The following is a 24,655-nucleotide window of genomic DNA, read 5'->3' as shown; positions in this document are numbered from 1 at the left end:
CCCCTTCTACTGGCCATTAATAAGAAGAAGAAATGAACGAAAGCCCCAAGAGATAGAAAAACGTTCTAAATTTCTAAAAGCTTACGGACCTCCACAATCCTAAAACTATATAATATATATATATATATATATATATATATATATAAACATAAATAAATAAATAAATAAATAAACAAATATATATTTATTTATTTATATACTTTAAAATCGAAACATAGAGACACGTAAATCTTCATCCATGGGGAAGACAAAAAAAAAAAAAAAAAAAAAACTTACATCTCTATGTCCGTTATCCTACTTTCATCATTTTTCTTGCGTCGTGTAACGTAATTTGTAATTCCTAAGATGAACAGAAATGAAAGTTTTAAAGCGTTCTACTGATCGAATAGACGGCACGAATATGATATAGAAATTGATATTTAGCAAAAGAAGCAATTTTCTTTAGAACAAACCATATATAAAGACGTAGAAGAAGAAGAAGAAGAAGAAGAAGAAGAGGAAGGAGAAGAATGACCGAACGAGTCGCATTTTCTATATCGGAAAAGATTTAGATTCTCCGAGTCAAGAACATGCTTGCTAAAAGCCACTTGAAAGTCCGAGAAGACTATAACTATCACTGATGATCCCGTTGAAAGGTACATGTATATATATATATATATAAAAGAGAAAAAAAAATAAAAAAAAAAAAAAACAAAACAAAAGGTAGAAAAAAAGGCCATCTCCAATAAAAACTTTCATTTCTATAAGAGAAAAAAAAAAAAAAAAGAAAAAAAAACAAATAAATAAATAAATAAATAAAAGCAAAAAAAAAAAAAACATATGCTTACAAAATACCATCACAAATAATAGTCACACGACGCGACTCACTTGAACATGGAATAATAATAAAAAAAAAATAAGTGAATAAAAAATAAAATGTGTATATATATATGTATGTATGTATATGGAAAAAAAAAGAAAAAAAAAAGAAAAAAAAAAAAGAAAAAAAATAACAATTAATACTAATCTTAAATCGATAAGATTAAACCCGTGTTCTTACCTTTGGCAGTGGATAGGTGTCCGGCAATGATAATACAGGTGGCGAACTTGGTGCTTCAGAATCAACATTTGTGGTAGAAGCATTTGTTGTCAATGACGTTGGATTGATCGTTGGTGATGACAATGGTACGACTGTACCAGTTACTGATAATTTTGTTGTCCTTGTATTACTCGGTACTTCCTTTGCTGCCCTATGCTCCGCGAGTAATTTATCGAACGTTTTGCTTCTACCAATGACGGTACGACGTAAGGATACTGTATGGGCTTTGCATGTGAGTGACCTTGTACATGGTTTCCCTGTTTCCTCATTTAATACGCCACAGTGCCGATCAGGATCATATTCGCGATCTTTGAGGAGCGAACGATCCGTTTTAAGCCTTTTTCGTCTGGTTTGTCCACTGGTACCAGGACTTTTAACTGGACTTGACGATGCCAGTGAACCACTGCTTGTACTGGTGGTAGCTGTTTGTACAGTTTGTAATGTTGTTTCTAATGGTGATCTAGGTGAGGATGAAACTGGTAACGACGTTGATGAGGTACTATTAGGTTGTTGTTGTTGTTGTTGTTGTTGTTGTTGCTGCTGCTGTTGTTGTTGTTGCTGTTGTTGTTGCTGTTGCTGTTGCTGCTGCTGTTGCTGCTGTTGCTGCTGCTGTTGCTGTTGTTGTTGTTGTTGCTGTTGCTGCTGCTGTTGCTCTGTCGACGAAGTTCGTTTCACTGACGTATGAATCACTTTGGTACCACTCGAGTTTTGAGCTGACGCCGGTTGAGTCTTCTTTAATTTGGATACTTTGCAATATGGCGTCTTTACTGGAGGTTTCGTTGTGGGTACAGATGGGGGTGGAAAATTGGCCGTACCACTAGGATGTCGACTCTCTGTAATATGTTATCAAATCTTTACATTAACTGTCATTAAATGTGATAAAGATTTTATAGAAAATATCGACACACACCCATATGCTGAATAAGAGCTTGTGGTTTTACTATGGAGTTGCATATCTCACAGACCACTCCATAAAAAGTATCTCTTTCTGGACAGAATCCATACAGATCGATGTCTGAAAAAGGAATTATTTTTATTAGAAAATATTTAGGAAAATATTAAAATTTTTATTCAATGATATTAATTTATTTACCTTCTGCAGAAAGACGAGTGACTGTACTCGCTGGTTTTGTTTCTGATTCTTCATCGCCTGAAATGTACAATCCCATTATGCATTCTAATTCTAATGAATCATTATTATTTAAGAAATTATTCAATGAAATTGAAATTAAATTCAATTCTATATTAAACAAAATTTTATATATTTACAAGATAATTTTAATTCAATGAACGTTATTAATAAAGAAGGTATTTAAAAGAAAACTCTCACTTTTCCTATTTATATATAATTTTAAATATTTATAAATAGATAATATCATATAATTTAATGAAATACTTTTTCTAATAAAACACACGTGTCTCATATATCTTACAAAATATTACATTATAGTCTGATTAGTACTATAATTTAATAAACATGAAATGATCCAAGAAGGTGAAACTAATGTTGCATCTTGAATTAGAAGCACACGCCTTTACAATTACATAATTATGAAACAATAAGCAATCTGAAAAGAAAAAAAAAAAAAAGAAAAAAAAAGGAAAAGAATAACAATCGACATTATAGAACAACGTGCTCTCTTTCTCTCCAAAAAATCATTGGAAAACATTATTAATAAAAACAATAATAATAAATAAATAAATAAATAAATAAATAAATAACAACAATAATAAAATCTAAATAAATAAATAAATAATTCGAAGAGAAAAAAGATCAACAAGAAGATGCAAAGTTAAAGAAGATAAGGAGGAGGAGGAGGAGGAGGAGGAGGAGGAGGAGAGGAAGAAGTGGAGGAGGAGAGGAAGAAGAGGAAGAGGAGAAAAAGTGATGGGAGGGAGGAGTTTGAGGGGAAAAAAAGAAGAAGGCGCTGAAGGAAAGTGAGGTTAAGTCGTAGAAAGGAAACTTCGTTGAAGATTCGACGTTCTTTCACTCGACGAAAATGTCACATTTTTTTTCTCTAAGAAATAAAATAAAATAAACTAACTTAATGGTTTATCCCTTCCGATTCTTTCGATCCAGTTGGACCAGGGTTGGCCGTGAAAAAACGTTGGACTGTCACTTCCCGACATTGCCAGTGGCGCTCGCGTTGTCAATGAAACACGATGCGTTCTCTCGCGAGTATATAGAGCAAAACGATAACGTTGTTTTTCGGAATGTTCCGCGTTCTCGGATTGTCAGGTACGAAGTGGCTGTCTCAATAATCGTTCTTCTTTCTTTCGTTTCACCGTTTTCCTCGTACGCCGGTGAAACGCGTTCATTGGGCACCCTATAGTACGATAAAACACAATCTGTCTATCTCTTTCTCTTACAATCTTCCTCTCTCTCTTTCTCTTTCTCTTTCTTTCTCTTTCTCTCTCTCTCTCTCTCTCTCTTTTTCTCTTTCTCTCTCTCTCTCCCTCTTTCTTTTCTTCTCTCACAATTCTTGAAAGAAGTATCAGATGAAATATACGAACGACATCACGTACGTTCTTTTAACATTTTATTGATAAATTATTATATTAATTCTTTCTTCTAGCGTTTTGTCAACGCTATGACCAAAGTAACACAAACACACGCTTCTCTGCATGTGCTGCCGATAAGCTACGGCTAGTATGGACTAACTAAAACGTGGGATTGGTCGACTCCATTGGGACGCAAGATGGCGCACAATTTATAACACGAGCGCGAATCTTATTGACCAATCGCGTGCTCTTGGTCGACCATATGAATACTTCGAACATTCCCATTGGTTCCCTCGATCGTTCCTCTTAACAGAGTGGGGAAATTCGAATGGAAATTTTATTTCTTTTTCTTTTTTTTTTTGTTTCTTTATTTCTTCTTTTTTTCACTTTTCTTTTTTTTTTTTCATATTTCTCTCTTATTTATTCATAATAAAAAAGTATGAACTTTCTTTATTTCCTTATTCTATTTTATTTTTTAAACATCGATATTGTTTATATTTATATTAAAAACATCAATCATTTATTAAAAAAACAAAAAAAAAAAAAACAAAAAACAAAGAAAGAAAACATTTTACTTTTTTTTCGCAGGTTTAACAAAAAAATGTTTTCTTTTATGTTAATACAACAATTATGAGATATGAGAGACAGTACGAACAAAACATCGAAATGATAAATTCTCCATGAATCTATTGATCAAATATGAGATAGTACTTTTTCGAAAAAAGAGAACAAAAAAATACATTAAAGTTTGACTAGCATAGAACCAGATTCGTAAGTATATATATATATATATATATATATATATATATATATATATATATATATATACTAAGGAAACCACAGTCTAATCTCATTTTAAGTATAAAATGATCTGCCTTGTTGCTGTTGTTGTTGTTGTTGTTGTTGTTGTTGTTGTTGTTGTTGTTCTGATTTCTGAGTTACTTGAGCGACGCTACTTGGGTCACCTCGATGCGCTTGAATTTGTTGCCAGTTGATAAACCAAAATGGTTGTTTCTCTCTAGGCCAGGTTTTAATTCTATTAATAAGATCGATGTCACCCAAAGCATCGACTGGTAAATTTATTGGCACTCTAATCGTCGTAGAACTTCCATTTTCAACGTCAATTCGATTTCCAACACTGCCTGTTGCTTCTGGTGCTGCTGCTGCGACTGTTTCTATGTATTGAGGAAATACTACGGGATAACGGTTACCAGAACCTGCGTATGGTGGCCTTTGGGAATAAGCCAAATATGCCATTGTACTTATAAGTACTACGTATTTAATCTGAAAATAAAAAAAATATTTCATTCTTTAAATAAACTTTCAAAAAAAATCTTCAAATAAACCTTAAATAAACGTTAAATAAAAAAAATGCATACATATATGTGAGATGAAATATAATAAACTTGCAAATTGTTTATCGAAATTAATATACACTGATAAATAAATAAATAGTACTTTTTTTTCTTTATAAAATGGAATATATGTATATATATATGATAGATAATGTTCAAATTTGCAATATTTTATATTTAAATATGTAACATTGTGTATATTTAATATTTCTTACTTAAAAATTGTCAAAGAAAGAAGAAAAGATATAATAAATTTTCGATCATTATTAAAATTTATTTCTATAATAAAAATCTCTCTTTCTCTTTCTCTCTCTTTCTTTGTCTATCTCTCTCTCTTTTATATTGATTTCTAATATGAGAATTTGGAATAATTTACATTTAACTAATGAACAAACTGCATTTAACAAAACACTGATCACAACAATTTAATATCACAAAATATAATATATATATATATATATATATATATATATATATATATATATATATAAGGTGAACTGGAAAGTAATCTCGTTTCTGAGCATATTGATATTTGATTATGATTAAAAATAAAAACTTGTTAAAAATGTATTCGTTTGAATTTAATTTAAGAAAGCTACATTACTTTCCGGTCCCTTTAATATACATAAATTACATATTGACAACATTTTTTTTGATAATAATAATTTAATGTAAATAAATCTCACAAAATTAATGATGTGACGAGAGAGAAGGAAAGAGAGAGAGAGAGAGAGAGAGAGAGAGAGAGAGAGAGAGAGACAGAGAGATAAAAAAAAAAGATAAAAAAAGGAAGAAGAAAAAAGAAAACTTTTCAAAGTGTACTCACCATGATGCAATTGAGAAAGGAGAGAATGAGAAAAAATAAATTTAGATTAGAAGATAATAATGTGAAATATCCAAGGATAAAATCGCGTTTCTCGAACGTAGCTTTCTACTTGCCAGTTTGAAACGTTATGATGGCATTGGGCGATGTTCTTCTCGTATATAAATTGCCGCTGGCTTCCATATTTCCCCCACTACTTTTTTTTTTTTTTTTCTAAGTGCGTACGAAAGATACATAACATCGACGCATGGGGAAGTTCGCAGTAACTTCCCGCGGTTGATTAGAGATATAAAGAGAGAAAGAGAGAGAGAAAGAGAAAGATGAAGAGAGAAAGAGAGAGAGAGATGAAGAAAGAGAGAGAGGTGAAGAGAGAGAGAGAGAGAGAGAGAGAAAAGATGCATATAAAATACAGGGTAAATCGAATGTTTTTAATGATAAAAAACTTTTTCTGACGATAATACTTACGTCCTAATATCGTAATAAAAAATTCCAATTACGCATTTATCATCTAATCAAACAAACCCATCCTTGATAGATCCTTAAAGCTTCCTATAACGGCTAATAATTATTATAGCTTTAAAATATACAATATAAAATTGAATTAACGAACGAATCGATTTTTCTTTATTTTCTATTTTTTTCTTTCTTGTTTTAACTTTTCGTATGAAAAAGATTACATAGGATTTACGTTTTTATTTATATAAAAAAAAAAAAAAAAAAAAAAAACAAAACAAAACAAAACAAAACAAAAAAGGAAAGAAAAGTAAAAAACAAGAAGCAAGATAAGAAAAACAAAGGATGGCCTTTGAAAGTGATTAAACGATGAATGTTAGGAATGAAGGAAAAAATTAAAATTGAAAATAAAAATGAAATAAAAAAAAATATATATATATATATATATATATATATATATATATATATATAGAGAGAGAGAGAGAGAGAGAGAGAGAGAAAGAAATCCATTAAGTCTCAGGCACAAAAGAATGTGATTTTCTATGCCTATAATCAAGGACATTAAACGTCCGCGCCCAATTACATCGTTGATTTTTTTTGCGGTTTGTAGATGAAACATCGTTTTCACGCTCGTATCTGTGCATACATATTGAAAAAAAAAAAAAAAAGCAAAACTTGTGGTTTTCCATTGAAAACCATGAAATAATGAAATCTTTCTTTTCTTTTTCCTTACGAATATTGTCAAACGTTTACAATCTTCAAACAATTTTTTAATATATATCTAATATAATTCCAATATAAATATAAGTTCTAAAATGCTTCTGTAATATAGAACAGTTCTCTAATATACTTTTATGATATATTCTTCTGTGAAATATATATATTTCTTTAAAATATATAAACTCTTCTTCATATATATATATATATATATATATATATATATATATATATATATATATATATATATATATATGATACATACATACTTAAAATATATACTTTTCTTCATATATGTATCTACATACATACATATATATATATATAATAATAATAATAATAATAATAATAATAATAATATTATTAGGTTGGAAACTATGAAATGGACGTTTTTGTTTAGTTATTTATTTTCATTCAACGCCCGTTTCATAGTTTCCAATTTAATATATTATTATATTATATTATATATATATATATATATATATATAATTCAAAATATATAAGTAAAATAATAATGTATAATCATGAACTTGTCTTTCACTCTTATCTATGACCTTTTCATCTTTCGTCGACAATAATAACGAATACATTTTCTTATTTACATGCACATATTTTGTGCAACACACACACACATACACACACATATATATATATATTCCATGAAAGAGTTAAAATAACAGACAAACACAAAACATTTCGGATATTCTCCTTAAAGACGAAATGCAATTTCATTTTGTCGGTCGGCCTGAGAACGGTACAAACTGGTTTTATTTCTCCAACCATTTTATATACTCATGTAGTGAAAATCAAATATAATGAAAGTAAAAAAAGAAAATATAAAAAAGAAGAAGAAGAAAAAGGAATGCGAACATACATATATACATATGTGTTCTCTCTCTCTCTCTCTCTCTCTCTCTCTTTCTGACTTTATATTACCGTTCGGCGTTTAAAAATCGCATGGTCGAAAATTAGGACGCTTTCGAAGATAATATTTTTATACTCTCGTCCTGATTTTTATCTAATTCTTCTTATTCTTTTTCTTTATTTTTTTTTTTTCTTTTTATGATCTTTCCTTTATGATCTAGAGATCGTCGGCCAATTTCTTTTAGAAAAAAAAATGATTCGTATACGTAATCCAATAAGAAAGAAAGATTAATTTACATACGATTTTTGTATTGTCTCTATTAAATAAAATTTCATTCGACAAAAATCAAATTCAATTAATTTTTTTTTTTTTACTTATATAAGAAATGAAAAAATATTAATATATATAATTATATTATTAACATTATAATATTATAATATCATATAAAAATGAATTCTATATGGAATGAATTTTTAATTAATTTTATAATAAAATTTCATGATCTTTATATAAAATAAAATATTATGAATCAATGAAACGTAACAATCTTTGATCTTTCTTTTATTTATTCTTTTTTTTCTTTTTCTTTTTCTTTTTTTTTTTTCTTATATCAATTACTCGAATTTGATTTAATCGAAGAAATAGGAAACATCTCATTATACTTTAGTATATGCATACACATGCTTATGTATACGTTCTGTAACAATAAGAATAAAGTAACATTTTTAAGCATGCAATCATACGTATGAGCGAACGGAAATACCAGAAGGTCGAGCGACGCCGAGAGAAGAAGAAGAAGAAGAAGACGAAGAAGAAGAATAAAAAAGGAAGAAGAGAAAAAGAAAAAGGAAATAAGAAAAAAAATAAAAGAGAAAAAGGAAAAAAAAAGAAGAAGAAACAAAAAGAAATCTTTTCTCACGTCTCTTGCGTATAAAATAATCCAAACGCGATTTGTCCTGAGTCCTGCCATTGAAGAGCTTGGATTAATAGAACAAAAAAAAAAAAAGAAAAGAAAAGAAAAAGAAGATTAATCTGTTTAAAACATAGGTAATGAAAAAAAAAAGAAGAAAAAGAAAAATAAAAACGAAAATCGTCTCATAGTCGAGTTGGCGTATTAAATCACATTTATTGAATTCATTTACATTATAAAACATTTACAAAATCGATAACTAAAAATTTCGATAGAAATTACGATGTTCTATATGATTCCTCACGACGAATGGGTTTTTCCCGATGTCTTGTAACATTTTTTTTTTTTTGTTTGTTTCTCTTTCTTTCCTTTTCTTTTTACGTTTATTTCACGGGTTAAGGATCTCTCATTATAATTATCATTATTCTTATTCCAATTACGAAACTTCATATTTACTTCATAGTTTTCTCTTATGTTCTTTTTCTCTATCTCTCTCTATATATATATTTCTCTCTCTCTCTCTCTCTCTCTCTCTCTCTATATATATATATATATATATATATATATATATATATATATATATATACATATCTGTCTCTCTTTCTCTCTCTCTCTTTTTATATATATATATTTCTCTTTCTCTCTCTCTACCTCTATCTTTCTCTTTCTCTCTCTCTACCTCTATCTTTCTCTATTTCTATCTTTCTCTCTCTCTCTATCTTTATCTTTCTCTCTCTCTCTCTCTCTCTCTCTACCTCTCTCTATCTTTATCTCTCTCTCTCTCTACCTCTATCTTTCTCTTTCTCTCTCTCTACCTCTATCTTTCTCTATTTCTATCTTTCTCTCTCTCTCTCTATCTTTATCTTTCTCTCTCTCTCTCTCTCTCTACCTCTCTCTATCTTTATCTCTCTCTCTCTCTCTCTCTCTCTCTCTCTCTCTCCCTCTCTCTACCTCTATCTTTCTCTATCTCTATCTCTATCTTTCTCTCTCTCTCTCTCTCTCTCTCTACCTCTATCTTTCTCTATGTCTCTCTCTCTCTCTACTTTTTTTCTCAAATTTAAGTAATACCAATTAGAAAATTTCGTATCATTTCTACAAATAATTGATCGAAAGGACAGAAAAAAAGATAAATGAAAGGAAGAAAGAAAGAAAGAATGAAAGAAAGAAAGAAAGAAAGAAAGAAAAAGTCAAAGTTGGATGTAAGAATTCCTAGTGATTCTTTCTTTCTTTGACAAAAAAAAAAAAAAAAGAAAAAGCAGATATTCGGTGTAATTTAAAAATATGTATACATATGAAAGAAACAGATAGAGAGAGAAAGAGAGAGAGAGAGAGAGAGAGAGAGAGAGAAAGAAAAAAAATATTAAGTACGTAGTTAAGAGACTTTTAATCTCTATAAGTAATTTCTAGTGTGACTATGATAAGACAATGTACTCGTGAGTCGATTATATTCTTATCTAAAACCATAAATCGTTTTTCTTCGATACTTTTGTAATATTTTTATTTCTTTATTTTCCTTTCTATTTGTTTTTCTCTTTGTATCGTTTCTCCTTCTCTTTCTTTTTAATTTTGTTAATAAATAATTAACAGAAAAAAGATAAGATATTTATTCGAATTGATATTTGAATGATCGTATGTTTCAATATTTGTAATAAATGTAATAAATTATTAATTATCTTGCCTATTTGTAAATAATTGTTTTATAACGTATATAAAAAAATAAAAATGTACAAATGTAATATAACGATGCTTTATAAAAAAAAAAAGAAAAAGGAAATACGAATTAACGATAGTTGATGATGAAAAACCTGTTTTATTGGCTTCGAGAGAAAAAAATAAAAGAAAAAAAAAAAAGAAAAACATACCGACACCTAATTATCATTTTTCATTATTTCGTATATAATGAAAAATTGAATGTAACGAGAGAGGAGAGAGAGAGAGAGAGAGAGAGAGAGAGAGAGAGAGAGAAAGAAAAAAGGAAGATATTAACAAGACTATAGATGAAAGGAATACAAATTATGATAAAGATTCATGAATCGTAATTTATAATGACGATAGAAAATTTCTCGGTATAAAAGGAAAATACTTCACGAATAAATTATCATTTGAATAAATATTAAAAAGTCATTAAAGAAAAACACGCAATGACTTCCTAAAAACAACTAACCGAACATGCAATCTAAAGTTTCTTTTCTTATATTTGCCACAAAGTATGATTATGCTGATTTATAATATAAAAGAATAAATAAATAAATAAATAAATAAATAAATAAATAAAAGAATGTAATCTTCATTGACGTTGCGATAATCTCCAGTTCTATTAATAATATTGATAACAATAATCAAGAAAAAGAAGAAAAGAATAAAAGAAAGAAAAAAAGAATAAATAAATAAATTCTTGTATAGAAGGTTGCATATAGCAAGACGTACAGTACGTCTGTATAAAGGGTTGCATATTGCAAGGCCTCATATAAATCTCGTGTATGAATGGTTGCATAATATCAGGCTTAAAGAACCTCTTTGTAAAAATAGTTGCATACTTTAAGGCGTAAGAAAAAATTTTCTCACCATCATTCTCACTGTAAAAAAAGACTTATTCGAAAAATTTTTTAAAATTATCAATTCTTTCTCATCAAGTAAAATATTACTTGACGTAATGATTTAACAATAGCGTTAGCGGGTTAGACCAAAACTGTCGATATTCACAAATCTACGAGTTATGACCTTGAACGAGATGCAGTTGCAATGAGGTGCCACTAGCAACAGCAAACTGTTGACATAATTTTCCGTTTAATGTAGTAGGAGGTAATTGGTTATAATACCTGAACGTAGTGTGCATAGAGTATTTGAATCAAGGTCATCGCGATTACTTCGTTGCATCGAGCCTTCGGTCAAGTGTACTCGGTAGTTTATGAGAGAGAAAGAGAGAGAGAGAGAGAGAATCACGTGATAAATCTTACTACGTCGATTCGAATCAATCTTCAACACGTGTGTTGATTATTATGTTGTTATTATTATTATTATTATTATTATTATTATTATTATTATTATTATTATTATTATTATTATTATTATTCTGTTCTTTATTCAGTCGAACGCGTCATTTTAATCGAGCGATTAGTATTTCTTGAATTATTTTCTTCGACGTTGATAATAATCATCTTAATAAACTTGAGAAATAAAATACGAATGTTACGTATTAACGTTAGATAAGAATGCATACGTAGTTTTTCTTTTTTCCTTTTTCTTTTCTTTTTCTTTATTTTTTTCTTCTCTTTCTAAATATGAAAAAATTATATGTGCGTTCGTTTATCAAAAGGTAAAAGAATAAGTATTATTATTTAAACGATATCAGCGATGCATTTGATTGGATTAAATTGTGAGATACTGTGAAGCCATCTATGCCATTTGCCGAGTATATAAAAGGAACTTGTTGAGCAATACGGACGTTATTTATAGACAGTACCGCCATGAACTTCATTCTGATACCATTTTTCCTAGGTCGGTAAGGTCCAAAATCCAATTAATTATTTCTAACAATTGCATATCTTTTATCGTTTGTTTGATGCAAATGAAAAAAAGAGAAAAAAGGAAAAAAAAAATAAGTCCACGATATAAGTATCCATATATATATATATATATATATATATGGATATATATATTTTCAGCAACTAATTTGATAATCAACGATGATGCTTGGTACAACGGACCGGAATATTCATTTTCTGTACATTGGAGCATAATCTCGGATCTTGAAAAGGAAAAAGGTCGTTACTTGGGTAAAGCTTTACTAATGACATTGAAATGTCTACCGAGAGAAGTCAATTATTTGGTTTGCCATTTCGAGGATGTCAAAATTGGTAAATGGTCGTCGAAAAGGTTCGATCGTGAAGGAGCATTACCAGCAAGGAACATCACCTACGAAAGATTTGACTTCAGTGTTAATAATTTTGCAATCAATTTTCATCAAAATGGGATCTATAATTATATTGTAGAAAAGGATGACAAACTCGTTAATCAGATTTTAATCGACATGTTTCGAACGATCGTTAATCAACTTAACGTTGGAATCAATTTAGATCGAAGGGATGATAATTTTCAAGAGAAACAGATTTTTTTTATGGGTGAGTGCCCGGCCAATTACAAAATACTTCGATCGAAAATTAATAATCATTGCGATAATAAAAAATTCGATTTGGAGTTAATAAACAATTCGAAATTGAATGACAACGAGGTTATACGAATCAAGAGGCAAATTGTTCTAGATCAATGTGTTCCTACTGATCTATATTATTTCATTGGAAGGGATATTCACAATATTATTTTTGAAAACACCACTGATCGTTTGGTAAGAATTATTTCATCTAAATCAATTAGTTTAAACTTATTTCATTTCTTTTTCTTTTATTCTTTTTTTTTTTGTGATAACAACATTGGAACGAATGATTTCTTTTTTTGACGTCTATCGATCAAATTGACAGGTAGTAAAATTATTTCTTTTTCGTCGCATCGTCAATTTATTTTTTACCTTCTTTCTTCTTTATTAATAATTTATTTTTCTATCTGTCATTAATAAATAATAATAATAATTATTATTATTATTATTGTTATTATAAATATTACAAAAGAGAAAGAATTCTCATTCGATAACGTTAACTCTAATAAATAATAATTATAATTTCGTTGATTATAAAACAAAGAAGAGAAGAAAAAAGAAAAAAAGATAAAAAGATATCAAAAATTCGTCATTATAATTTATTAATATTATATCGAATGATTATAATTATTAAATCGAATAAATTTTTTAGATATCATCGGAAAGTAATACGAGGATTACGAAAAATTGTTTCACCACCGAGACATTAAATATCGTTGATATATACGATCAAGAGCACAAAAAACTCGGTAATGTTCTCGATCATATATATTTATCACTTGATTCCATTCATCCGGCGCAAGGTAGTTCAAAATGGATTGAAAATCCGACGTCCATCGATACCATCGTGAAAACTCGATCGAATTACAAGATAAATTAATATTTGTTAAATATATTATCTTATATGACATTAAAAAAAAAAAAAAAAAAAAAAAAAAAAGAGAGAGAGAGAGAACAAAAAGAAGAGAAAAAAAAAAGAAAAACAATATTTCGTACAATATATACACGAAATATATGATACCATCTCGAATTGTTTCTAAATAGATTAATAAAAGAAAAGTGATGGTGAAACGTTTTGAGATGAAGAGGAATAAAAGAAAAAAAAAAAAAAAAAAAAAAGAAAAGGAAGGTATTAATAAATCAAAAAAAAAAAAAAAAAAAAGAAATATCTTCGATTAAAAAATAACGATTAGTTTGATAAACGAGAACTCGATATTATTATTAATATGATTTTATTCTATGTTATAGTCAAGGTTACGTATTCAAAGAGACAGCTTAAACCCCAACCACTATAATTTATTGATTTCACGAAGTTACCTCCAAAAGCACTGACATGGAAATCGAAACGTGAAAGAGAGAGAGAGAGAGATGAAGAGAAAGAGAGAGAAAGAGATAGAGAGAAAGAGGGAGATAGAGAAAGAGGAAGAAGGGAGAGGGAATGAGAGATTAAATCCATCTACGCACAACATAATATATATTACAAATTATTTCTAATCGATATAAAAAAGCGAAAAAAAAAAAATTAACAAAAATTAATATGAATTAATTGTGAAAAAAATTAAATAATTAAATATTAATTTTAAATTGATTGGCTGACAACAAAAAAAAAAATATATTTAAATTATTAGTCTATAAGATTGTATAAATGTGATTTAATTTACGATATAATCTAAATATCAGAAATAATTTCTAATTTGTATTATCAATATAAAAGGAGAGAGAGAGAGAGAGAGAGAGAGAGAGAGGAATGGAAAAGGAAAAAAAAAATAAAGGAAAATTACTATCGGTTAATTTTGAAAAAGTAGATAAATTAATAATAATAATAATAATAATAATAATAATAATAATAATAATAATAATAATTTGGAAGGATAAAAACAAAATAATAAATAGAAAATTAACAAAAATTAATGTAATTAAAACTGAAAAAAAAAAGAAAGAAAAGAAAAAATCGAAAAAAGAGATGATTTAACGATTAGGTGATAGATAAATGTAACTGATAAGGATGCGTGTAATTTAGTTTGATGAAATTTCGACAATATTCAGTTAAATTATAAAATTGTCGATGTTTACATATTATCAGCTTGGCTTCCTAGAAAGAGAGAGATAGAGAGAGAGAGAGGGGGAAGGAACAGAGAAAGATAGAGAGATAGGTATAGGGTTAATTAAATGACAGCGCGTTAAGGGGTCAACAGGGTAGATTGTCGGTGATAGGTATAAGAGGAGCGAACGAGAGAAGCTTAAATGCAGTCGCATGGTGTACGTCATCATGATTACCTTGTTGCTATTACCATTTTTTCTAGGTAAGTTCTAACAAATTCTCATCATTATTGAAAATCCTATTAAAATCTATCGATATTTCATACAATTTTTATTTCTTTACTTTATATAATTATTATTATTTAAAAAAGAGTAAAAAAGTATAGAATATTATATAATAAGATTATATAATAATTTTATATATATATATATATATATATATATATATATATATATATATATATACATAATGAATCTTATAAAATTCATTTAATTATTAAAAATCTAAATAATAATAATAACATATATTTATTACATATGTTTGCTTTATTAAATTAACATTTAATTCGAATAAAAGTAAACGACATCGTATATATAATTTTAAAATTAAAAATTTTAATATATATAATAAATGTTAAATTATATTCCCACGAGTATATCGCATCTGATTCTATCAAATTTATTCTTCAATATTGTTCTAACAATATTTTATTATTTAATTTTTCTCAAGCGAGCCGTATTTCGGTCGACATCGAATCGCTTCTACATGGACCCGAATACACTTATCGTGTAGAAATCATTACCGTAAAAAAAGCTGGAGGTCATCCATGTGCTGGTGAAGATGTTAAAGCATTCGACGCTGTTAGTACATTGAAATGTCGTCCACGAGTACCGGATACTTTGAATTGTCGTTTCGAAGCGGCAAAAATGCAAATTTACGAGGACGGTCTGTACGAATTGGCACGTGAAACGGTCGAAGATCTTTGGATGGACGACGAGCCCTTTGAGATTATATTCGACGAAAATGGAATTAAAAATTTAATCGTTACCAAAAATATGGAACCATGGACAATCGACATGATACGATCTATAGTTAATCAATTGAACGTCGGTGTAGATATTAGAAACAAACAAGATGGAATATTCACGGCAATCGAAAGATCATTTTTAGGGAAGTGTCAAACCAAAATCGAGCTCTATCATGGATTATCCTATGACAATCGATGGAAGGATGAAAAATTTGAAATAATACCAATGAATGGAATAAATAAAGTTACTTCGGAATTTTTTGACATTGAAAAGAGAAGGAACATCGATGACTGCGAACACGGAGTATATTTTTTTGCGAGCAAATCTGCTTATACTGATTTGCCTCGTGACGTCACCACGGTTATAGTAAGCGATTGTGATTCGTATATATTCCCTCTCTATCGCTCTCTCTCTCTCTCTCTCTCTCTCTCTCTCTCTCTCTCTCTCTCTCTCATACAAATTTTTTATCAATTTCTTTTTTTTCCTTCTCATAGATAACAAATAAAATTAATACTCATTTATTTGTTTATATATTTTTTGTATTATACTTTTATACAAAAACAATCTTTTAATCTAATGACAATGAGTCTTGATGAAATTCTTTTTACAATTACTACAATTACATTTTAACAATATATGTATATATATATATATATATATATATATATATATATATATATATATATACATATGTGTGTATGATATTTTTTTTTTATGGGGAAAATTTGTCGTTACAGAAATCATCGATGAGTCGTATAATTATATCCGATTCAAACTATACTTCATATACGACCAATGAATTTCTAGTAACTAGTAAAGATAAAACTAGAAATTTCACGCTCCACGAGAAGATTAAATTAAATTTGGAAACTATATCGGCACCGGTAAACGATATACCTGTGATTCCCGATGCCACATCGGTCAACTTTATGATTCAACCACGACGTTTGGATAAGAACGAAGAGAAGAAGAACGAGGAGAAGAAGAGGAAGGAGAAATCATTTCTAATGGAAAATATTGAAAATCGATAAATCACACGTGAACAACGAATGTCGAATTATTTGTTAATTAATCTTGACGATTTGTTCGATTGATTACTATTAAAACAAAAAAAAAAAAACAAAAAAACGAAAAAAAAAAAATAGAAACAAATTAAATAAACGTACGATTATATTGACTATCGACACTCGTCTATAAATCATTTCGACGAAATATAAATAATAATATATCGATTTAAGGTATTAATTAAAATATTCCAAATCATTAGATCGTATCTAACAGATGTGATCATATCGTATATCTCGATTTAACAATGTGTACTTAGAAATTTATTAGAATTTTCAGCTGACTGATTGCATGAGTCGGAAAATAATATACTCTATTACGCCTCTGATTAATCTGATATCAGACGTTAGGGGAGACAGGATCACGATCTATGCGGAAAACGTTAGTTAATGAAATTGTTTTCAAATTGTTTTATCGGCTAATCTGTCTTATAAAATGGAGAATCATTCAGTGGATGTCTCAGTTAATTCGAGTGATAACGATGAAAATGTCCATCATTCCATTTCTTTTAGGTACGTATATGTACATTGATTGAAGATAAAATACATATATACATATATATATATATTATATATATATATGTATGTACGTATGTATGTATAAATAATTATTAATATCATTTGACACTTTTAATTTTTTTTTATTTGTTAAATAAATTTTTGTTTATTTCATATTAATTATACATATATATATATATATATATATATATATATATATATCATTTTTATTTATTTTAATTATTATTTTTTAAATAAGAATGATATATATATATATATATGTGTGTGTGTGTGTATGTATGTATATAATTATAATATTAATTGATAAATTCTAAAATTAAATCGATCACGAACAATTCGAAATAAAATATAATTCTGATGATAAAGAAAATCTTGTTGTAAGTGAAACAATACCAAGTTAAAAATTGAATGTAACTAAATTTGTTATCAGTCATCTTTAGATTAGCTTTGAATTGGAAGAAGATACCCAAATTGAAACGATGAAAATTTTTAAGATCGATCATTGCGATTTTGATTTAATATTTATAATAGGGTACACAGTTTGAAAATGTGGATAATATTAAAAACAATTTTGAATTGATGTTACTGGTTACCAATGAGTTACGACGTTTCAAATCTATACTTAATGAAAATGATGAAATAATTATTGAAAGGATTATAAATGCTGAAAACTGTTCAAAAAGATTTATTTATTTCTTAGGTTTTTCTACCATTCATAAGTATTCATCGAAGAATCTGGATGGATCTGGTAAAAAAAATTTCTTTTCATTAATTTAATATTTATTTATATATCTTTTTTTTTTTTTTTTAATATTACGAATTAACTTTTTTATTTTTCTTTTTTATCTTTATATTATTTTTCTTTCTTTTTTTTTTTTTTTTTTTTTTTTTAGATATCCTCGACCATTAGAATAAACAAAGAGTCATAAACAAAAGAAGATTTTCTTCAGAAACGATTTCTAATGATAGTACCAAGAACGTCGAAAGGATTGAACGGATTAATCACATCAGAAGATTACATTTGATATTGAGAAACGTGAATTCTACTAAAACCTTATCGCCTATAATTTATAATTCAGTTTTCACTAATATTTATACTGATTATTGTTTTGATACGTTTTGTTGATAATCTACAGAGCTATTGTCAAGAGATCATTTACAATGATCATTAAATCAGACGTAAGTTACGTCGAAGTATTAGATCTTCTTAGGATAATAACAAATTTAAGACAATTCTATCCTTGAAGAAACGATAATTATATTGATTCAAATATCTTATGTCATTTTAAACAATTGAAATTTTGACATTACTATCATTGCCCTTGAAAAGTAACTTTGCCAGGTTCCAAGGTTAATCGTATCACGCAACCAGTAGCATTTCGAGTTCGCTTAATAAACGTAATTAACGAAGTTGGAATAATCCTTTAGACTAGCTTAAAGCAATGTATTTACGATTGGTCTCATCTTGTTAGAAGTTATCTTGAACAAGCTTTAGCGCTCACGATGTTGTTTGTCGTTTCCAAATTATACTTAGATTTATCCACGATTAGATAGAATTATATAGATTGAAACTATCAACAAAATATATACGTATATATTTATTAAAAAACAAAAGAAAAAGAAGAAGAAAGATTCAAAACGTTCTATAAAAATATATATATATATATATATATATATATATATATATAATAATTATATAGAATAATTGTACGATTATGTGAGTTATAAAATATGTATGTTAAAAAAAGGAAAGAAAAGTTTTTTAAATTCTGCAGAAAATATAAAGAAAACGATAAAACTACAAATCAATGTTCTTTAAAATATATACATAGAAATCACGATATTAAAATATATACAAAGAAATTAATACGATATTAAAATTATAATTATATTATAGTAATTATTGAAGAAGAAATAATTTCGATCGAAGCGAAAGAAAAAAAAAAAAAGAAAAAAAAAGGAAAAGAAAGACGAAAAAAAATGAAGGGTAAAAGTTCAATGTCAAATGTGTATAAAGAAAATAGCGAACGAATTTTTATCGATGGATTTGTTGATGGAGGTGGAGATTAAAAAACAAAAGAAAGAAAGGAGGTGCTGGAAAAAATTCCGTCCACCTACTTTTTTTTTCTTTTTTTCTTTTTTCTTTTTGTTTGTTTTTTTTTTTTTTCTAGAAAAAAAGGATTGTTAGATTTCGCTAGCTTTGACGAATTTATATATACTAAAGCATCATCGTCATAAGTGAAAACGTGTACGAACGGACAGGCGCAATTCATCCCAACCCCTACCACCAAAGATTTCTCGAACAAATACAGGCTCACCCTGGTTGGGAAGGGATGTGGCAAAACTCTCAAACTCGTCTACCATAGGCAGAACGTACCACCACCATTCAACGGCAAGTGGATGCAGGTGGCTAATTTCTATGGGAGTAGGGATTGGAGTAGGGATAGAGAAACACGAGATTCCGAATGTTATCAAAATACTCCCACCTATATATTCCTCTGGCACGATTAAACAGAAGCACTGTAACACCTGTAGACTCATACTTGTCTGTTATCGGTGATAATCAAGATTTCATCGTCTCTTACGAACAAGTTTAAAAGAAAATCTATCATCGTATCAAATTTATCAAAGGTAGTGCAATTATTAATTCTTCGTCTTGTGAATTATGTCGATTTAACTTAAGCTGTTTCATTCTTTTTCTTTTTTCTTTTTTTTCTGCTTTTTTTTCCCCTTTTTCTTTTTTTTTTTTTTGTCCTTTTTTCCTTTTTTATATTCGCAATAAAATCGCGCGAAAAGATTAATGGTGGCGTCAATGGCAACTTAAAATAAATATCTGAATTATATCTCGATAATAATATTTCAATAAAGTTAACATTAAATTTTTTCATATGTATATACCTGAAAAATTCATTTTGTCAATCGTCGTGTTTGTGAATAATATTTGAAGAAAATTAATATAAAATTTGTGAATCGTTATATTTGTTTGTAATATATTACGAGAGAAAACAGATCCATTAAGATTGATGAATATTCGTAAAATCAATGTTAAAATAATCGTCATGTTTATAAAAATAATTTTCAAATTAATAAAAAGAAATTAATACATCTAGATGTATTATATAGTTTAAACAAATTAATCGATTTTTTTCTTTCAAACGATTAGATAATTTCAAGGATGAAACAATTATTATTATTATTTTTCTTCTTCTTCTTCTTCTTATTATTATTATTACTATTATTTATTTATTTATTTATTTATTTATTTATTTATTTATTTATTTATTTATTTATTTATTTTTTAAGATATGGCGAACGAGGATAAAAATAATAAGAAGAAAAGTGTTAAGAAGGAAAGCGAAAGTGACATCGAATTGGCATATATAAATAACAAAAAGATACATCAGAAGAAAATATGTTTCTTCTGTCAATATTCATTTTTTCTGAAACGTGTCCTGAGATTGGTGATAAGGGAATATCCATTATACATGACGATCTTATTGATACGATTGAACATATTAGACGGATCTATAATATTGCATAAAAAAAAGATAGTGAATTTTTTGAGATTGAATAAAAATCAAAGTGGATTTTATCCGTCGGGAGAGGATTTGGCATCTCGCTCGAAAGAATATTGGAAGATACCAGGAGTAAAGAATAATCAAAAAATTGAACGAAATGAAGAAGTTAATCGATTGGAAAGATTTCGAAGATATTTCATACGTTCGTTAAATATAAACCGACGTAATGCGATCAGTGAGAGGTCAATGAGTAAGGATAACAAAGACGACTGTGGTATTATCGATTCATTTTTATCCAGATTAGCTGAAAACCTCCATATTGAAAGTCATTCATTGGAAGCTTGCATCGATCACGTTATAACGAGTTACAATGATATTCTTTTAGATATTAATTTTCAAAAATTAACCAGAGCGAGCGCTAAAAGCGAAGAAGTTATTGAATGTACGATAATCAATATGTTCTGGCAACCGAAAGCATTAAAAATATCGAAAAGGAAAAATCGACATGATAATACTAAAAATGATTTGAATAATGATGACAGTTGGTTCAAAGCAGTTGATCGTGGTTGCGTCGTACCATTTCATTCGAACATATATACTTCCTATTTTGACAATTCATCGATCGATCAAATTTCTAAAAATTTATTTAACAAATGCATACACGAGATCGAAGAGAATTCATTGAATTATTTCAGTTGGTACATCGATGAATATTTTTATCACGATATCGTTTATCCGCGCAGTACATTCTCGTACGAGCAATATCTTAATTATCAAAAATTACAAAAGATTTGCAATCCCAAGGTCACAGTCGATAAAACTAATCCATTGGAACTTTGCATACCATTTGCACACGTGATCACGTCAAACTTTTATTCCCATCACAAATACGTTAGAAATTATATGCGTGATATATGTTTGTTCTCCAATTCGATGATTCGTATCGATAAGGATATTCCATTTATCGTTAGATCCCTTAATCCGTTAACGCGTATGCATATATTTCATATTGTTTATAAAAAATACTTTTATACCAGGCCAACTTACGAAAATCTTTTCAAAGGTCTCGTTCTATTGAAAGACGCGATGTGCAGATTAAAATTGAAGGATTTGGCCATGTGCAAAATTGGTTGTTGCTGCGAACGACTTGATTTTGATAAAGTCATTAGAATGACAGAATTTATTTTTCTCAATACCAATATAAATGTACGAATTGGTTTGAATCTGATGAAATGTTGCCATTTTAAATCACGTTCCGTAAAATACGATCACGAAGAATGTATCGATCTTCATTTGAAAAGGATCGATCGATATTTTTCTTACGATACCAATGACACCTCCAAATCCGACGAATATTCGAGCGATGAGGATTAATTTGAAAGAAAAAAGAAAAAAAAAGAAAAAAAAAAAACAAAAGAAAAATATATAAAGGAAATTGTTGTGTCAATCAAAAAAGACAAAAAAAAATTAAAAAGCAAAAAAAAGAAAACAAAAAAGAAAACAAAAAAAAAACAAAAACAAAAGAAACCTCCAAGAGTACCTGCACGAAATTATAGGAATTGTCAAATCCCCATAGAAAATATTTTTCGATATATTTTGCTCATGTGAATCCTTGTGTCATCAAATTATTATTTATTACATGTTTATTATATTCTATATAATCGTAAAATATATAAAAAAAAAAGAATCTATTTATTTTCTCGATGTAGGAAAATGATGTGATAATTGTTCGATGTTAATTAATGATGAAATGAAATGTACCTGAATGTTATATCAGAAAAATCTTATAAAAGAAGATAATATACGTCTAATCATATCTATTTTGTCTATTTATCTATATCTATATATTCTGGATGTATATCTATGTGAAACATCTAAAAAATTGTATTTTAAATATGTCTAATATATAACAATAATGAAGACAGTGATTATAAAAAATAATCAATTATATCTTATATTATAAACAAATGTATGGAAACAAATGTATGGAAACAAATATATATGTAATAATAAATATGAAAAATTATTCTATGTTAAAAATAATCATTCATCATGTCTTCTGTCCTATAAAAAAAAAAATCACAGATATGAAATAATAATAATCACAACAACAACAACAACAACAACAATAACAATAATAATAATAATAATAAAACAGCAAAAATATATTATGGTTAAAAATAATAACAACGTTTACGAACGAAATGCGAAAAGTAAATAATAATAAACAAACGAACAAAATTACCATTAAAAATAATCAATCATATTTATTACAGAAAAAAAAAAAAAAAAACAAAAGAGGAAAAAGAATTACTATAAAAAGTAATTACCCAAATCACTTAATACCACACAAAGTATTGAACGTGCATCCACATGAATGGAAAAGAAGAAGCTCGAATGAATCAGCTGATTGCTCGTAAGTAGTACGCATAATAGTACACAAGAAATCATAGTAGAGGGCAGGTCATTCCCTGGTTCGATATCGATCGAGCGCGGGAAATTTTTCACTCGCATTTTTTTCTAAATGGCCAGTGACGCATTTATACTTTTCGAGGCCCTTGACCTCTTTATTTATTTATTTTTTTTTTTTCAATTCTTTTTTTTTCTTAAAGTCAACATTTTTCAAAATAATAATTCCATAATAATTCATTTGAATAAAATATCAATGGCACAGCATTGTGTGTACGTGATGCTCACATATATATATATATATATATATATATATATATATATATATATATATATATATATATATGTGTATTTAAAAAAGAAAAAAAAATAATAATAATAAATTGTTAAATTTAAATTGAAAAAGAAAGAAAAAATAATTTATAATTAAAAGTTATTGGTTTTAATATTTTATATATATTTATATATATATAAACAGTAATGTTTAAAAATGTTGCTTTAGCTTGCGCGTTAATGATAGATGCGATCCTGCCTAAAGCATAAAAGTATTTATTCAGCCTGAAATTTAATCAAAGCTCCTTTTGAGGGTCAACGAAGGGTTTACGAAAAGGGTTTGCGATTGAAGCTTTTAAACCAAAACAAACACCATATGAACGGGGAACGGCAAACAATATGGTCGAAATATCGTTTGGTGCCAATCGAAAGACCCTCTCTCTCCTCCCCTTTCAACCCTTTAACCCTTTCAACCTTGAATGCCAAACGCACTGACACTTTGAACTTTGACACACATCCAGATTGAAATCATATCACAAAGCATTTCCCACATACGTACATATGTACTTATATAAGAGTACAGGCATTCTGTGTACATGTACAATCGTTATCAAAGCTAATCTGATAAATACGTAATAAGTAACATAATTTTTTATTAGGTCAATATCCAATTTTATTATTTACGAATTAATAAAAGGAAAAAAGAAAAAAAAAACATATACAAACGATCCTTCTAATCACAATTAATTTTTGTAAATACGACAAGATAAATTAATTTGTCTTTTGTCAGATCGATCGATTATTTTTTAATTTCTCAAATAGAATAATAGATAATATGCCGAAATTAAAAGTAACATAAATAAAGGGAATAAATATTAACCATAAAGAGTATAATTTAATACGGTAGAGTGAGACGAAAATGACCTCGTAGGTTGACGATTGCGCAA

The 24,655-nt window shown here is 27.9% G+C and overlaps 5 protein-coding genes across 11 annotated transcripts in view; 3 read left to right on the top strand and 2 right to left on the bottom strand.

The window, feature by feature from the left end:
• LOC124432033 (ataxin-7-like protein 1) overlaps positions 1 to 3,255 on the bottom strand; it is a 13,035-nt gene extending 9,780 nt beyond the window's left edge. For all 3 annotated transcript variants that reach the window (XM_046980529.1, XM_046980528.1, XM_046980530.1), the window contains exons 1-4: positions 3,124 to 3,255; positions 2,172 to 2,228; positions 1,989 to 2,093; positions 1,040 to 1,911 (exon numbers count right to left, since the gene is read on the bottom strand). In XM_046980529.1, the coding sequence (XP_046836485.1) occupies positions 1,040 to 1,911; positions 1,989 to 2,093; positions 2,172 to 2,228; positions 3,124 to 3,208 (1,119 nt within the window). In that variant the 5' untranslated portion in view covers positions 3,209 to 3,255. The remainder of the gene's footprint in view (positions 1 to 1,039; positions 1,912 to 1,988; positions 2,094 to 2,171; positions 2,229 to 3,123) is intronic.
• A 992-nt stretch (positions 3,256 to 4,247) lies between these two features.
• LOC124432034 (serine/threonine-protein kinase HRK1-like) lies at positions 4,248 to 5,919 on the bottom strand. Its single transcript, XM_046980531.1, has 2 exons — positions 5,762 to 5,919; positions 4,248 to 4,864 (listed from the first exon to the last, which is right to left on the bottom strand). The coding sequence occupies exons 1-2, from the start codon at positions 5,762 to 5,764 to the stop codon at positions 4,436 to 4,438; spliced, it is 432 nt and encodes a 143-aa protein (XP_046836487.1). The 5' UTR covers positions 5,765 to 5,919; the 3' UTR covers positions 4,248 to 4,435.
• Positions 5,920 to 12,047: 6,128 nt separating this feature from the next.
• Positions 12,048 to 14,018, top strand: LOC124432064. Of its 3 annotated transcripts, XM_046980588.1 has the most exons (4): positions 12,048 to 12,201; positions 12,369 to 12,824; positions 12,966 to 13,048; positions 13,509 to 14,018. In XM_046980588.1, the coding sequence occupies exons 1-4, from the start codon at positions 12,171 to 12,173 to the stop codon at positions 13,734 to 13,736; spliced, it is 798 nt and encodes a 265-aa protein (XP_046836544.1). In that variant the 5' UTR covers positions 12,048 to 12,170; the 3' UTR covers positions 13,737 to 14,018. The 3 variants fall into 3 exon arrangements, with proteins under 3 accessions (XP_046836544.1, XP_046836543.1, XP_046836545.1); XM_046980587.1 differs by having other exon boundaries at positions 12,369 to 13,048; XM_046980589.1 differs by having other exon boundaries at positions 12,056 to 12,205; positions 12,369 to 13,048.
• Positions 14,019 to 14,718: 700 nt separating this feature from the next.
• Positions 14,719 to 17,109, top strand: LOC124432028. Its single transcript, XM_046980521.1, has 3 exons — positions 14,719 to 15,159; positions 15,627 to 16,291; positions 16,663 to 17,109. Exons 1-3 carry the CDS (start codon positions 15,111 to 15,113, stop codon positions 16,954 to 16,956), a joined length of 1,008 nt encoding a protein of 335 aa, XP_046836477.1. The 5' UTR covers positions 14,719 to 15,110; the 3' UTR covers positions 16,957 to 17,109.
• LOC124432026 lies at positions 17,021 to 22,842 on the top strand. Of its 3 annotated transcripts, none has more exons than XM_046980518.1 (5): positions 17,021 to 17,163; positions 17,261 to 17,502; positions 18,209 to 18,256; positions 18,402 to 18,687; positions 20,812 to 22,842. In XM_046980518.1, the coding sequence occupies exon 5, from the start codon at positions 20,814 to 20,816 to the stop codon at positions 22,398 to 22,400; it is 1,587 nt and encodes a 528-aa protein (XP_046836474.1). In that variant the 5' UTR covers positions 17,021 to 17,163; positions 17,261 to 17,502; positions 18,209 to 18,256; positions 18,402 to 18,687; positions 20,812 to 20,813; the 3' UTR covers positions 22,401 to 22,842. The 3 variants fall into 3 exon arrangements, with proteins under 3 accessions (XP_046836474.1, XP_046836475.1, XP_046836476.1); XM_046980519.1 differs by having other exon boundaries at positions 17,023 to 17,163; positions 17,270 to 17,502; XM_046980520.1 differs by lacking the exons at positions 17,021 to 17,163; positions 17,261 to 17,502; positions 18,209 to 18,256; positions 18,402 to 18,687 and adding an exon at positions 19,397 to 20,139.
• Positions 22,843 to 24,655: the final 1,813 nt, after the last annotated feature.

This window comes from Vespa crabro, chromosome 23, assembly GCF_910589235.1.
Source record: "Vespa crabro chromosome 23, iyVesCrab1.2, whole genome shotgun sequence".
Taxonomy (NCBI): Eukaryota; Metazoa; Arthropoda; class Insecta; order Hymenoptera; family Vespidae; genus Vespa; species Vespa crabro.
This window is presented reverse-complemented; position numbering and strand designations above follow the sequence as displayed.

Excerpts from the sequence above, each read along its gene's own strand:
- LOC124432064 (XM_046980587.1), top strand. The coding sequence starts at position 12,171 with ATGAACTTCATTCTGATACCATTTTTCCTAG. Across the intron at positions 12,202-12,368 it reads TCTGATACCATTTTTCCTAG|CAACTAATTTGATAATCAAC; the intron begins GTCGGTAAGGTC and ends ATATATTTTCAG. Across the intron at positions 13,049-13,508 it reads AAAACACCACTGATCGTTTG|ATATCATCGGAAAGTAATAC; the intron begins GTAAGAATTATT and ends TAAATTTTTTAG.
- LOC124432028 (XM_046980521.1), top strand. The coding sequence starts at position 15,111 with ATGGTGTACGTCATCATGATTACCTTGTTGCTATTACCATTTTTTCTA. Across the intron at positions 15,160-15,626 it reads GCTATTACCATTTTTTCTAG|CGAGCCGTATTTCGGTCGAC; the intron begins GTAAGTTCTAAC and ends ATTTTTCTCAAG. Across the intron at positions 16,292-16,662 it reads GTGACGTCACCACGGTTATA|AAATCATCGATGAGTCGTAT; the intron begins GTAAGCGATTGT and ends TTGTCGTTACAG.
- LOC124432026 (XM_046980518.1), top strand. The coding sequence starts at position 20,814 with ATGGCGAACGAGGATAAAAATAATAAGAAGAAAAGTGTTAAGAAGGAA.